This window comes from Mesoplodon mirus (assembly GCF_964341445.2).
Source record: "Mesoplodon mirus genome assembly, chromosome: 4".
Taxonomy (NCBI): Eukaryota; Metazoa; Chordata; class Mammalia; order Artiodactyla; family Ziphiidae; genus Mesoplodon; species Mesoplodon mirus.
In genome coordinates this window covers 39,755,118-39,769,471 of record NC_138979.1, presented here as the reverse complement: position 1 = coordinate 39,769,471, position 14,354 = coordinate 39,755,118, and the positions used below count along the sequence as shown (strand labels likewise).

Below are 14,354 nucleotides of genomic sequence, written 5' to 3'. Positions count from 1 at the left end.
CTGGCTTGAATTTCTTCCAGCTCCCCCAAGACTTCAGGAATCTGAGTAGAAAGCCTTATCCCTCTAGTGGCCTTCTCCTTTGTCCTGCTTCCCTCAAATCTGTAACCAGGTCAGAAATAGCCAATTTTTGGAACATGTACCCCTGGCCTTCTGAGTACATTTGCGATGCCACTGCTGCTTGCACAATGGAGCTAGAAGGAATCTGACTGCGTTGGTCTTTGTTTGGACCCTCGCTGTTTTCCCTTAATTTCTTGAAATGTCAATTTCCTTAATTGTAAAACAGAAATAATAGTACACATCTCAAAGCGTTCGTCAGATTAAAGGGGTGTATTGCCTGGCACACTGTTAATGCTCACATAATAAATGCAAACTCATTGTTATTGTTTTTATTATTCACATTGCACTGTTATCTGTTAACCTCTGTTACTGCGCCAAACCATGAGCAACTAGAGTCCCCAGCGATTGTTCTTATTCTGTGTATCCCAATGCCGAGCCCATAGTTAGGAACTTATTACTTATGAGTAAAGTATCGCAAAAGGATAAATGAAAAAGTAGCGCCGAAGGAGCAAACCTGACTTTTAAAAATCTTTTTTTAGTGGCTATCGTGTATATTATTTCACTGAAACCCCTCGACACCCGAGGAGGTAGGAGTTATTCCTATTCTGCAGATGTGGGTGTGTATTCTGTAAGTCAGCCTGCCTTTAGTGGCACGGAGCTCATAGGAGCCCACATCCCGGCCCAGGGAGCGGGATGGATTGGACAAAAGTGGGAGCAGAAGTGGGCGATAGGAGGCCACGATCCCCTCCAAACGCTTTAAAATTTCCCGCGGGCTGGGCCAGCCTTGGGCACAAACCACACCCCTCTAGAAGTCCCCGCCCCTTACGCTCCCAAGCGCCAACCCGCAGCGAGCCAGGCTCCCGGCCAATCAGAAGAGGTCTTAGGCGGGCGCTGCGGTTCAGCAAGCCAACAGGCTGGCGGCCGGAGCAGGGCTTGCCCGGGCGTGTTGGAGCTGCAGGTTCCCTGGACGCCACGTGCTGGCGTGAGAAGACTCGCTGGGCTTCCAGGTGATCTCGGGGACCATGCTGGGGATCACGGGGTCGGGTAGGCTGGCGCGACGTGTCCCCGGCCGTAGGGCCCCGCGCGGTGTGTCCGCCCCCGGCTTGTGGCGGGGGACGCCCGGCCGGCCCGGCCCGGCTCCCGGGCTCCCCCAAGTGCAGGCCTGGCCCCGGGCACCGCCTGGCCCCCATCCCACCCTGCTCGGGGGTCTCGGGCCTGAGTGGGCGGCGCTGGGCGATGGGGCTCGGCCTGGTGGGTGTCTGCCCGGCCGCCGCGACCAGTGAGTGACCAATGCCTCCAGTCCTTCCCTGGGTGAGGCCGGACTCCCACACGTCACTCCTCGGAACGCCGGCGCGGGGGGAGATCGTGCAGGGCTCTCCTCTGACTGTTCTCGTCTTGTGAACTTTTAGTAGCACAGGGGATCTTACCGAGCCAGCTTTTCTCAAATTCGGGCGATTATTAGTATCATGGCAAGGGGGTGGGGCCGCGCACTCTTTGAAATACAGATTCCAGGCCCCGTTTCCCCAAATGGCAGTTACGAAGGTGTGGGGAGTAGGCCTGGAAATCAGCCTTTTAAACAGACGTTTAAACAGACTAGGTTGGGGAAGCCCCTAACCTAGTTCAGTGCAGGATTTCATAAACCCTCGTTTTAAGTTAGGAGACAGTGCCTTGGTCCAGTTGATCTAGCTCTTTAGGGCCAGAGCAGGGTCTAGAACTGCCCACCTTCCTGATCAGCCAGCAGGTTGGTGGCCCTGAGGGCACTGGGAATTCTGACTTCGAGGTTCCTTTGGGCCTTTGCCCAAAGACCTGGTGGCTGCTGATTCAAAGTGCTGGTTCTGGGCTGGAGAGAGATTTGTTTGCCTCACTGAAATACTTTTATTTGAGCAAAACTTCTCCTGAGCTTCCCTAAGCTCCATGTGGGAGCCCAGGATGAGGAAGGTGTCCCCTTGATGATTAATTGTTGGTTCTGACGTGTCAGCTAGGTCAGGGCATGTAGAGAACTGCTTTCATCTCTTGCCACACAGGGCCAGGGCCACAGAGACCTTTTTTTCTCAGGGATCCTAATTTCTGGCTTCTTTGAAACCTTGGCAACAGTGTTAGGGAGGCCACTGACCCTTGTCCTGGCCTCAGCTCCTGACCTGTAAGGTCCTTAGCCGTCCCAGAGAAGGGAAAGGGCCCTCCTCCCCTACAAAAGTCAGTTATTAGTGGGTCTCTGTCTTCTTAGGCCTCCCCATTACTGGGCTGAGACAAATTGAGGTTCTGTATTTGTCAGCCTTAATATGTGACTTGTCAATATGAGGAAGTTGATTACAGTTAAGAGCCCTTTTAAAAAGGAGAAGACTTCTTGGGGAAGGGATAAGCAAGCAGAGGGAGGATAAGTCAGGATGGGTCACTGTGCCTCCCCCTGGCCCAGGCATCACCAAATGGCAGTTCATCTCCCCTCCCATTTCTCTTAGCCTCTGCCGCTATTGCAGCACTCTCCAGGAACAGTTCTTTCTCACTGTCCGCACTGCACCCATCTCCTCTCCCCTTACCTCCTTGCTTTCCAATTGCTGCACCAAACTCCTTGCCTTCCAACAATGGATGTGCTTTGCCTCCTGGACTTTGTGTCTGTGTTTTTTTCTGTCTGGATGCCCTTCCCTTCTTGGGCTCCTGGTAGACCTTTCTGAACCCTTCAAAGTGTCCCCTCCACTGCCAGGGCTTTTCTAACCTAGCGCTTCTGCTTTTTAAATACCTGGCCTGGTGACTCAGGCATGGGTCCTTTGTCCATTGCTCCCATCCTGAGCACACTCTTGTAAGTTCCTGACTACTTCTCTTCCGACCAAACCAGAGTTCCCTGAGGATGTGGTCACTTCCAGCTCTGTAGTCCCCACAGTCTGGCAGATAGCAGGCCTGGTGTCAGCTTCCGGAGAGGATCCGCTCCATGCCAGGTTCCGGGCTGGCTGTAGGGGAAGGGACAGAGACAAACAAAGCTCTCTACCTGCCTTCAGAGTGCTCTGAGGTAGGCTGTATGTAACTGTTGACTTTGAAGAGTGCAGTAAATTCTCTGATTGTGCTGCAGAACAGAGAGAGGTGAACTTCTTTGCTCCCCAGTTAGACTGTAATTGTATGGGGTCAGGGCTACTGTGCCATATTTCAGTGACCTCCCTAGGTGCCTTTGGGGCTCCCTCACTTGACCTGCCGAGACCAGTATAGGGACACCACCTGGGGTAGGAAAAGCCACCAGAGTGTGACGGGCTTCCCAGAGAGCAGGCAGAAGGTAGAGTGGTAAAAAGCGGACAGGGGCAGTTCCTCCAGCCAGGCCTACCGTGTGCCTTACGCCCAAATGGCATCAGGCTGAAGGTGGGCCCCTCTTCCTCAGCCCTGGGGTACTTTTTTCAGGCCTTTGCCCCTAACATGTCCACTGATTCCTCTCCCTTCTACCTGGAGGGCTACTGTTCCACATTCACGCAGACTTAACCTCTTCAGCCTGTCCTGCTTCCCTGGCACTTCTCACGCAGCCCTTCACACACCTTCTGCTCTGTTTCTGTCTCTGCAGTGAGACTCAACTCTTGGAGTCCAGGATCTTTCTTTGTAACTCTCTGCCCAGCTCTTGCCACAGTTGGGACCCCAGGGGCCTCAGTGTGACATTGGCCTGTGCAACCCGGAGGATTGTTCCAGAAGGGCTTCCTGGAGGATGTAGAAAGGGTAGGGGGGATGTGAGTGGGAAGGGAGGCAGGAGGAAGGCCTGTGGGTTGGGAGTCCAGGCTGAGGCAGCTCTGGCCTGGGAAGAACTGGTTACCAACCATGAGCAGGGGTCTTCACCTCTGGGGGAAAGGGAGCATATAATACGTGCCAGGAGGGAATTCCCCGGTGGTCCAGTGGTTAGGACTCGGCGCTTCCACTGCCGAGGCCTGGGTTCAATCCCTGGTTGGGAAACTAAGATCCCGCAAGCCGGGTGACCATAAATGAATGGATGGATGGATGGATGGATGGCCCGGATTCAATCCCTGGTTGGGGAACTAAGGTCCCACAAGCCGCATGACCAAAAATGAGTGAATGAATGAATGAATGAATAAATAAATAAAATTAAATTAAATTAAAAATCAAATTATTAAAATGGCAAAAGGGACTTCCCTGGCAGTCCAGTGGTTAAGACTCCGTGCTTCCAATGCAGGGTGTGCGGGTTCGACCCCTGGTTGGGGAACTGAGATCCCACATGCCGCTCAGCCAAAATAAATAAATAAATAAAAGGCAAACAATAAAAAGATAAAGTCCTTTAAAAATATACATATATGCAGGGAGCATATAATATATGCATTTTAATGGGGATTTGGCCACAATCCAAATACACACTAACCAAGGGAAACTTGGGACATGACACTGCTGACTGCATAGAAAATCCCTTTGTTCCTATTAAGAATAGTTGATTCAGGAGTTAAGGATGAGCAGCTAAATTTTATCCAGATGTACTAGGAAATAGCATTTTCATGAATACAGATGCAACTAAAATTGGTCACCTATAAAGATTTTAAAGGCTACATCAAGGTATATAGTCTTGACTAAAGACAGATTAATGAACCAAATGACCGTAATAATTAGTATTCTTAATAATAGGGTGGGGGAGGGAAGGATTGGGAGTTTGGGATTAGTAGATGCAAACTATTTTGTATAGCATGGATAAACAACAAGGTCCTACTGTATAGCACAGGGAACTATATTCAATATCCTGTGATAAACCATAATGGAAAAGACTGAAAAAGAATATGTATACATGTAACTGAGTCCCTTTGCTGTACAGCAGAAATTAACAACATTGTAAATAAACTATACGTCAACAGAATTAAAAATAAAGCATAATAAGTTAAAAAAATAATATGCAGATCCTAGCACACATGGATTGTGCCTTTTCCTCTTCACACGGGAAGGAGAGTAGGGCCATTTTATATGCAAAGAACCTGAAGCTCAGTGGTTAGGTAACTTATACAGAGCTGAGTTAGCCCCTGCACTGTCTACTTCAAAGCGCTGGTGTTCTGGTGTGTTCAAAACATACTGGCTGTCTTAATACAGCAAACAAGATGAGGTTTTTCAGGCTACATCCTTCACTGTTGGGAAGATGCCGGCCTTATTGCATGGGATTTGCAAACCCATGTGAACAACAAATATTTTCTGTGGCAGTGGTGTGTGATAGCATCTCTTTACAACCCAGCGTTCAGGGATGGAGAGCTTGTGGGAGGTACCACAGGAATCTGCAGCACTATAGGTCAGGGCTTTTTCTGTTTCTCTTTTAGAGTTGAGCTGCTTTACCAGCACACCAGTGCCTGTAGGCTTCAGTGATTAAACTACATGTCCAACTGTATTTAAATGTTTGTAGACAGTGTTGTGATGAGTGAATTAGAAGAAAGGCCTTTAATAGATTACATCATTTTAGTTAACACATACCAAAAATACAACTATTGCGGGCCTCCTGTGAAATATTTTCTCCAGGTTTTGCTGTGGGTCTTGCGTTCACATTTCATAAAGTTTTTGTTTTTGTTTTTTTTAAAATAGAATATCATATATATGCCATTTCTGTAACCTTTATTTTCTCATAGCCATACCTCTAAAATGTTTTGATGCTAATGGTATTGGAGGTAAACTATGGCTTGGAGGTTGAGAGCATGGATTCTGGGTTCACATCAGCCTTTGTCTAGGTATTAATCGGGCAAGTTACTTAACCTCTGTGCCTCAGTTTTTGTACCTGTGGTATGAGGATAATAATGCTTTGTTCAAGTTGTTGGGAAGATTGAGTGATTCCATGTAAAGTACTTAAAACAGTGGTTTTGCAGGTGGTATTGATTGTATGAGTGCAATTATTATTAAAATAGGTCCTTGACTCCAACTGGGATGCTGAGACAAAGTGTAGGGCTCTGGGGCAGCCTGGCAGTAGAGCACTGCAGGGAGGGAGGAAGAGAGATGGAGGGGCAGGGCTGGCCTGGAACACTCCTCACCCAGCCCCTCTGCCCTATGTGTTCTCTCCCCAGGCTGCCGCCCCGTAGGCAGATTACCTCCCAGACCTCCCTTGCCCTGAGCGGTGAGCTGATTGGGATGGTGGCCCGGGAAGCTCCTGAGTCTGCCCAGTGCCTGTGCCCTTCCCTGGCCAGCCTGAATGCCAAGGATATGCTTCGGAGGAAACACAAGAGGAAGAGCCGACAGCACCAGCGGTTCATGGCCCGGAAGGCCTTGCTGCAGGAGTATGGGTTGCGGAACACACCCCCGGAGCCAGGATCCTCCCCAGACACCGAAGCCACCAGCAGTGTGAGGCAGCGTCCAAGGGCTGAATCGGGAGGTGCCCCAGGCAGCAGAAGGCCCACCCCCAGAGAATCTGCTGGGCCCTTGCCCAGCAAGTGCGTGGCTATCGACTGTGAGATGGTGGGCACGGGACCCCGAGGACGGGTGAGTGAGCTGGCCCGCTGCTCCGTGGTGAGTTACCACGGCGAGGTCCTCTACGACAAGTACATCCAGCCTGAGATGCCCATCGTGGACTACCGCACTCGCTGGAGCGGCATCACCAGGCAGCACATGCGCAAGGCCATCCCCTTCCAGGTGGCCCAGAAAGAGGTGAGGGCAGGGCTGGGGGCTTGGGGTCAGTGTGACGGGCTGGGAAGAGACGCCCCGGGCCTGAGTCAACACTTAGCCACTAGAAGCGAGAGACCATTGGGAAGTTACTTAACTTCTCCAAACAGTGGGTTTCCTCTCCATAGAAAAGGGTGAATAGAAATCCTGCCCTACCTGCGTGGAAGGGGTGCTGGGGTGTCCCATGTGGTAGTGTTTATGGAGAGGCCGCGCTGACTGTAAGATGCAAAATAGCTTCTTTTCTGTTATAAAAGCACTATGTGTCTGTGTAAAATGTGTAAGGCCCACAGTGCTGTCACCTTCAGGTGTTAAATGTTTTGGTATTTTTTTAATGTTAGTTTTTCATTGCTTTGAAAAAAATTAGTGTTAGGACCACACTGACATGCCAGGAATTCCCAAACGTCCTCGAGCATAGGAAACACCTAAATCCTTATTAATGATCTTGGATCCTTGTCCTCAGATTCCTCCATAGAGATTCTGATCCTGCAGGTCTCTAGGCCTTGGGAGGGCTCTGATGTGTGTGTTCCTAAAAACCGTCATGCTGTGTAAACTTTTACGATAAAAACCCCAGAGCTGATGGGGAAAAGGGGTTAGGGACACAATGCCCAAAAAACTTCATTAATGACACCCCAAAAATAAAAAGATAGAAACCTAATAACAGTGGGAGCACAGTTTTGCACAGGTTCAGTGGTTGAGAAGTGCGTAAGTACGGCACTCTGTCTTGAAAAGACCTGGAGCGCTCTGGGAAGTGGGTGTCAGGGGTGGCGGCTCGCACTGTGGGAGGGGTTGAGGGAATTACCCGAAGTCAGGAGGTGGGAAGCCAGGTGTGGGCAGCACGCTGGTGAACTGCGCTGGCTGGTAGACTTGCAAGGCGTGGGCGCTTTCTGGATTCCCCAGTGGCTCTGCTCAGCTAGGTGAGGTTTCTGCATTCACTTTCGCCCTTCTGTTTCTCAAGGGCAAAATTTGTATTATTTTCAAGTCACATCCTAATATATCAATCGTGTTGGAACATTTTGCATTTTCAAACCAAGCGTTGTAGCAGAACTATTTAACATTTCCGGTTTATTCTTGGGATGAGGTGCATTTAGGAAATACTGATATGTCATCTTGTGTCTTCCTTTTTCACATAAGATACACCCTAAGGATTTCTTTCAAAAGGTTATTTATCAAGCAGGTTGATCAGGAATAGAAGCAGCAGGAAGGGAGGTAGGTGGTGAACCCTCCAGCTCCCTGTTGCTTCCCTCAGCCTGCCAAGAGCTGGACCACATTGCATCTGCCTGGACTCTGAGCCAGTGTGGAGTGTGCTGGGTGCCTTCCCACCACATGGCTTGTGTTTGTGTGTGTGTGTGTGTGTGTGTGTGTGTGTGTGTGTGTGTGTGTGTTATGGGGGGATGGTGACTAGAGTGGGGTGGCCCGTGCCTACCACTAAAGTCTAAATGCACCTTATCCATATGCCGTGAAGGCTGAGTTTAGCGATAAACCACGCGTCACTAGCAGAGGCAGCTGTGGGAGGCTGGTGGCTGGTGATAAGGAGATGCCTGTGGCCCTGGACGTGGCCTCCCTAGGGCCTGAGGAGGGCGGGAGGCAGGAAAGAGAGGCGCGCATTGTGTAGCTGGTGAGAGCTGAGCCAGAGAGCGTGTTTCGAGGGTGAGAAGTGGGAGTCCTGTACAGCAGAGGGGCAAAGGGACAGAATCCTGAAGATAAGGACCGTTCCATTAATGCTGTAAAAGCTGCAGTTGGTGATACGTCTCCAGTGCCTGGCACAGTTCTGGGACTTCACCCTGACACACTCCTGTGTGCTGAGCTGTCACAGAGCATCACTAGTCCAGGCAGACATGGTCCCTGCGTGTTACCATGAGCTCACAGTGGGGGGCAGCCAGACAGGCCACGCGGAGCTGAATGTGTGCTTAGAAAATGTGAATCCCCCGAAGGAGAGAACAGTGGGGGTCCTGATGGCGTTGGGGGTGGCCTGCTGATGTGTAAGCTGAGACCTGCCATGAGAGGAGTTGGTGGGGGTGGGGGGTGCCGGGGGGCTGGCGAGGTCTTCCGGGCTGAGAGAGAAGAGCCTGTGCCGGCAGGAAAGAGTGCTTGTATTGGGTCACTTACCCATCCAAGAGCCCCTTAATGCTCACTACCACCCCACCAGTGCCGTCGCCAGCTTTCCTGTTTTGCAGGTGTGGGGGAAGCTTAAGCGGCCCCCTGATTATAGCAAGTAGTGAGTAGAGGGTCTGGATTCAAACTTGGGGCAACTTGGTTGACAGTGGAGCCCGTGGTTGCCCCTCTGCGCTGCCTCACTCCAGAGGGGTCCCCACACCCACTGGTCAGGGTGTCAGGATGTGTCTTGTGCCCACCTGACAGTGGGGCCTTCCCGACTCCTCCTCTGCTCACAGATCCTCAAGCTCCTGAAGGGCAAGGTGTTGGTGGGGCACGCCCTGCACAATGACTTCCAGGCCCTCAAGTACATCCACCCTCGGGGCCAGACCCGGGACACCACTTATGTCCCCAGCCTCCTCAGCCAGCCCAGCCTCCACGCCCGGACCCGCGTCTCTCTCAAGGACCTGGCCCTGCAGCTGCTGCACAAGAAAATCCAGGTGCGTGGTGCAGGGGGGCTGGGGGAGCGAGAGGGCCTGGCCTCCATGCTGGCCTGGCCACGGACAGGCCGTGGGCTGTGCCTCCAGCCTCCCAGTCCCAGTCCTGGGGCTCCCGCATGTCCACACAGCTCTGGGTGTTTTCTCTCCATCGCCCTCCTTCCCCAGTGCTTTGTGACAGCCAGCCACACCCTCCCGGGCTGCTGTCTTTCAGATCTGTCTCCCACCCAGTTCCTGGCTCTGTCCCCACGCTTGCATGTAGAACTCCATCTCCTGCAGCCTTCGGTCAGGGGCAGCTGATCACTCTTGCTCCTGCTGTGCTTCACATTCATAATTCCATCTGCTCCTCAAGGCTTTGAAGCAGGGATTTTTTTTTTTAAATAAATTTACTTATTTTATATATTTATTTTAGGCTGCATTGGGTCTTCGTTGCTGGGCGTGGGCTTTCTCTAGCTGCAGAGAGCGGAGGCTACTCTTCGTTGCGCTGTGCGGGCTTCTCATTGCGGTGGCTTCTCTTGTGGAGCACGGGCTCTAGGCACACGGGCTTCAGTAGTTGTGGTATGCAGGCTCAGTAGTTGTGGCTCGCGGGATCTAGAGCTCAGGCTCAGTAGTTGTGGCTCACAGGCTTCATTGCTCTGCGGCATGTGGGATCTTCCCTGACCAGGGCTTGAACCTGTGTCCCCTGTGTTAGCAGGCGGATTCTTAACCACTGTGCCACCAGGGAAGCCCTGAAGCAGAGATTTTTAACCGGGTTTTCTATTTGAGGAAACAGGCTTCAAGAAGCTAGGCTTGTGGTACAGCTGGGATTCTAGCACTTGTCTGTGTGACTAGGACCCATGCCCTTCTCGCTGTACCAGGCTGTACACCCGCATTCTGAGAGTACGCATCTCTGGGCCAGGACCCGGCCCGGGCCGCTGGGCCCCACCAGGACTGCGGGCAGTGATGCGTGGGCTCTCGTCCACAGGTGGGCCAGCATGGGCACTCGTCGGTGGAAGATGCCGTGACGGCCATGGAGCTCTACCGGCTGGTGGAGGTGCAGTGGGAACAGCAGGAGGCCAGCAGCCTCCAACCCCACCCTGAGGACAGAGAGCCCGACAGCAGCACAGACATGGAGCAGTATATGGAGGACCAGTACTGGCCGGAGGACCTGGCCCAGGGCACCAGCAGAGGAACAGGGGAGGCACCGGGCAGAACGGAGTGAGGGAGGAGAAGCTCCACTGGGGAGCGGGGACCAGGAGAGTGGCTGGGGCCGGATGCCACCAGTGTCCCACAGGGTCTGAAGTGTTGGGACCATCTGCCCACAACACAGTCCCCGATTCTGTGTTTTTGCTGATGGCACTTTATAGGCACCATGAAAATGGCAGGTGGGCTAGCTGCTTGAGCCCAGCAGGAGTAGGGGATGCGCGGGCAGACTTCCCACCCCCAGGCTGTGCTCTCTAAAGGGATGATCTCTCCCTCCTTGGGGGTGGGGGGTGGGGGTGTCCCTATTCAGGAATTCCCTTGTCTCGCCCCAGTGACCTGGGGTAAAGCTCTCTTCCTGTTGTCACCATCTACCTCTTCCTCCACAGTCATTTTCAGGAGAATAACTACACCCTGAAGCTACAGAGTTAAGGCCACTCAAGGGTCATTTTGTCCCTCTCTCTCAGAACTGGAACCCTGGCTGTAGCCATTGTAGGAGCTGCCAGGCTACAATGGAATAGCAGAGACATCAGCTGGTGGGGAGCTGGGTCTTCACTTGCTCACCACCAGAAGTCACCAGGCACTGTTCTGGGAGGAGGGAAGGCAGATAAGCTTTGGGTGGAGTCTGGCATATGTATTTTGACCCAAGTCAGGCATTCCTCCTGCCCACCCAGCGCTAGGCTCTCTTAAGCAAAAGTCTGAGAAACAAGACAGCGGTTTGAATTCTGGGACCCCTGTGCAGAATTGCCCACAGGGATCTTTATTTATTGAGAGCAAGGCCATGGGTCTGTAGGGGAGCAGAGGGCAGGTCCACTGGGACCGGGCCGGGCATCGACAGCTGTGCAGCTGTTGCACACGGGTGGGTGCCCCCAATCACTGTGGTGGTTGGGTTTTCTCCAGATTTCTAAAAATGTTCTGTGTCGGGATTCATCTCCTACCCCTCTTTCCTTGTTTCCTAAGGGGCAGTTTGGGGGTATTGGGGTAACCCGGAGCTCAGGTCACACAGAACCTTTGAGCCCCATCTTTGCTCACCACTCAATAGCTTTGAGACTTAGGCAAGTGTGTGACTTCACTCTTGAGTCTGTTCCCTCATCTGTAAAATGGGAATAATGACACCACCTACCTCACAGGGTTGTTAGGAGGATGAAGTGCTGAGTGCTTGGCCCAGTGCCTGGCGCCTAGTAAGCCGGACCGGCTGTGTTTTCTTTAAGGATCAGTGTTGGGCTTTCCGGGTAACACCTGAACACGCCCTCGGGTTGAGTGCCTTTGACCCAGACAGGACTGTCCTCGTGGCTGTTCCAGCAGGTGGGGCACAGGCCGCTGAGGACAACTCAGAGGTTCCGGGCTCTCACTGTTCCCCGTGATGCTTGGATTTCACGTCAGTCTGAGCAAAGCAGCAGGGCCAGGAAGGGAGAGACACTGAAACCACACAACTGCAAAAGCAGGGCCGCAGATTGCTCTGGGAGCTGGCTGAGTCACTGACCACGCCTGGCCTGGCTCCAGGACTTTGTTCTAGGTTCCTTAAATGTCTGTAGCTGATGCCACACTCACAGTTGAGAAGTAGCTTTGGTTCTTTGGTCTGTGGGTTGAGGAAGGATGAAGCTGCTAGCAGTGGGGAGATGTACGGGGTTTGAAATCAGCTTTGCTGTAAAACCCGGAAAAAAAACTCAATTGAAAAGTGGGTGAAGTGGCCTTTTCTTTGAATTCTTTAGCTAGGGTGGGAGGGTGGCTTGGGGGAGGGATGGTGGGGATGCTGGGGCGCTGAGTCTTGCTGGCTGCTTTGACCTTTGAGGTGGGCGGCTTTCAAGATGATGCTTTGGGATGTAGCAAGAAAATACTACAGAATTTATATAGTTTATTATTTTTTTCCTTTATTTTTTATTTTTTTAACATCTTTATTGGAGTTTAATTGCTTTACAATGTTGTGTTAGTTTCTGCTGTATAACAAAGTGAATCAGCTGTACATATACATATATCCCCATATCTCCTCCTTCTTGCGTCTCCCTCCCACCCTCCCTATCCCACCCCTCTAGGTGGTCACAAAGCACCGAGCTGATCTCCCTGTGCTATGCGGCTGTTTCCCACTATAGTTTATTTTTGCAAATTTTATAACTGCCCTAGTATAGAGCACAAGTTTATTAAACTTCTTTCTCTTTGAAGGTATGTACTCACTTTTTTATTTTTAAAAACTTTTTTTAGTTTTAAATATAAAATACACGATATAAAATTTACCATCTTAGCCATTTTTAAGGGTAGAGTTAAGTAGTGTTACATATATTCACATTGTTGTGCAACCCGTCTCCAGAACTGTATTATCTTGCAAAACTGAGACTCTATACTCATTAAACAATAGCTCCTTATTCCCTCCTCCTTCCAACGCCTGGCAACTACCATCCTTTCTGTTTTTATGAATTTGATTAGGTACCTCGTGTAAGTGGAATCCTACAGTATTTGCCTTTTTGTGTCTGGCTTATTTCACTTAACATAATGTCCTCAGAGTTTGTCCCCAAGGTTGTAGTATGTGTCAGAATTTCCTTCCATTTTAAGGCTAAATAATAATTCATTTGTATGTATATGACACCTTTTGTTCATTCATCCATCCATACATCAACAGACATTTGGGTTACTTCTCCCTCTTGGTTATTGTGAGTAATGCTGCTATGTCTCTCCAGGACCCTGCTTTCAATTCTTTTGGGTATACATCCAGAAGTGGGATTGCTGGACCATGGTAATTGTGTTTGTTTATTTATTTATTTTTGGCCACTCTGTGGCTTGCAGGATCTTAGTTTTCCCCAACCAGGGATTGAACTCCGGCCCACAGCAGTGAAAGCTCAAGTCCTAACCACTGGACTGCCAGGGAATGCCGTGTTTCATTTTTTTTGAGGAATCTCTATACTGTTTTACACAGTGGCTGCACCATTTTACATTCCCACCAACAGTGCACAAGGGTTCTAATTTCTCCATATCCTTACCAACACTTGTTATTTGTGGTCTTTTTGATAATAGTCATCCTGACAGGTGTGAGGTGCTATACCTCGTTGTGGTTTTGATTTGCATTTCCCTGATGATTAGTAAAGTTGAGTATCTTTTTCACATATTTATTGGTATATAGTTTATTTTTAACACATTCTTTTTTATGTCTGTGTTTTAAAAAATGTACCCCAGGGACTTCCCTGGTGGTCCAGTGGTTAAGAATCCTCCTTCCAATGCAGGGGACACGGGTTCAATCCCTGGTTGGGGAACTAAGACCCGACACAGCCAAAAAAGAACAAAAAAACAAAAACACAAAACTATTCCATAGCACAGTTTGACATGTTTTAAGTTGAACCACATTAAATTGCTGGTATTTGACTGAGGTGTTTCCATCTGTGGTATATAATTTAGAAATTCACATACACATTTTAGGGGTACGTGACCAGCTGAGGTTGGAGACAGTTGAGCTGGATTTCAAAGGGCAGGTTGCCTGTAGGGAGAGGTATCTGACCCACCGTTATGATTCATCCACTCAGCCTGTGTCCTGTGCTGGGGGTTCAGAGAAGGCCATACAGTGGCAGCCTTTGAACCTGCTACAGGCACTGCAGGTGGGCCAACTGGCAGGATGCGTGTCTGTGTCTTGTAAGACTGAGAGGTTTGCCCTGAATGACTCACTTTCCTCCTGACCCAAGGAAATTTGTGGATTGGTCTGGCCAATGAGTGACACCAGTTAAACCTGGGAAGCATCCCCACTAGTAGGAAATCCCCAGCCCATCCCCCTGGCTGGGGTCAGGGATTCCTCTCCTAGGCTGTTACTCACCAATGCTTGTGTCCAACCTCAGAGTGCACAACGCATTTGAAAAAATTCAGTGTGATCCAGGCAGGGTTCCAGGTGCAAGTGGGAGGGGGAACAGTAAGTGAACAAGTACAATATGTGGTATCTCAGATGGCATCAATTCTTAT

The 14,354-nt window shown here is 50.6% G+C and overlaps 1 protein-coding gene across 1 annotated transcript; it reads left to right on the top strand.

Annotated features, from left to right (window-relative positions):
* Positions 1–880: 880 nt before the first annotated feature.
* On the top strand, positions 881–13,769 carry AEN (apoptosis enhancing nuclease). Its single transcript, XM_082617484.1, has 4 exons — positions 881–1,064; positions 6,060–6,636; positions 9,042–9,242; positions 10,204–13,769. Exons 2-4 carry the CDS (start codon positions 6,124–6,126, stop codon positions 10,438–10,440), a joined length of 951 nt encoding a protein of 316 aa, XP_082473610.1. The 5' UTR covers positions 881–1,064; positions 6,060–6,123; the 3' UTR covers positions 10,441–13,769.
* The last annotated feature ends 585 nt before the right edge of the window (positions 13,770–14,354 follow it).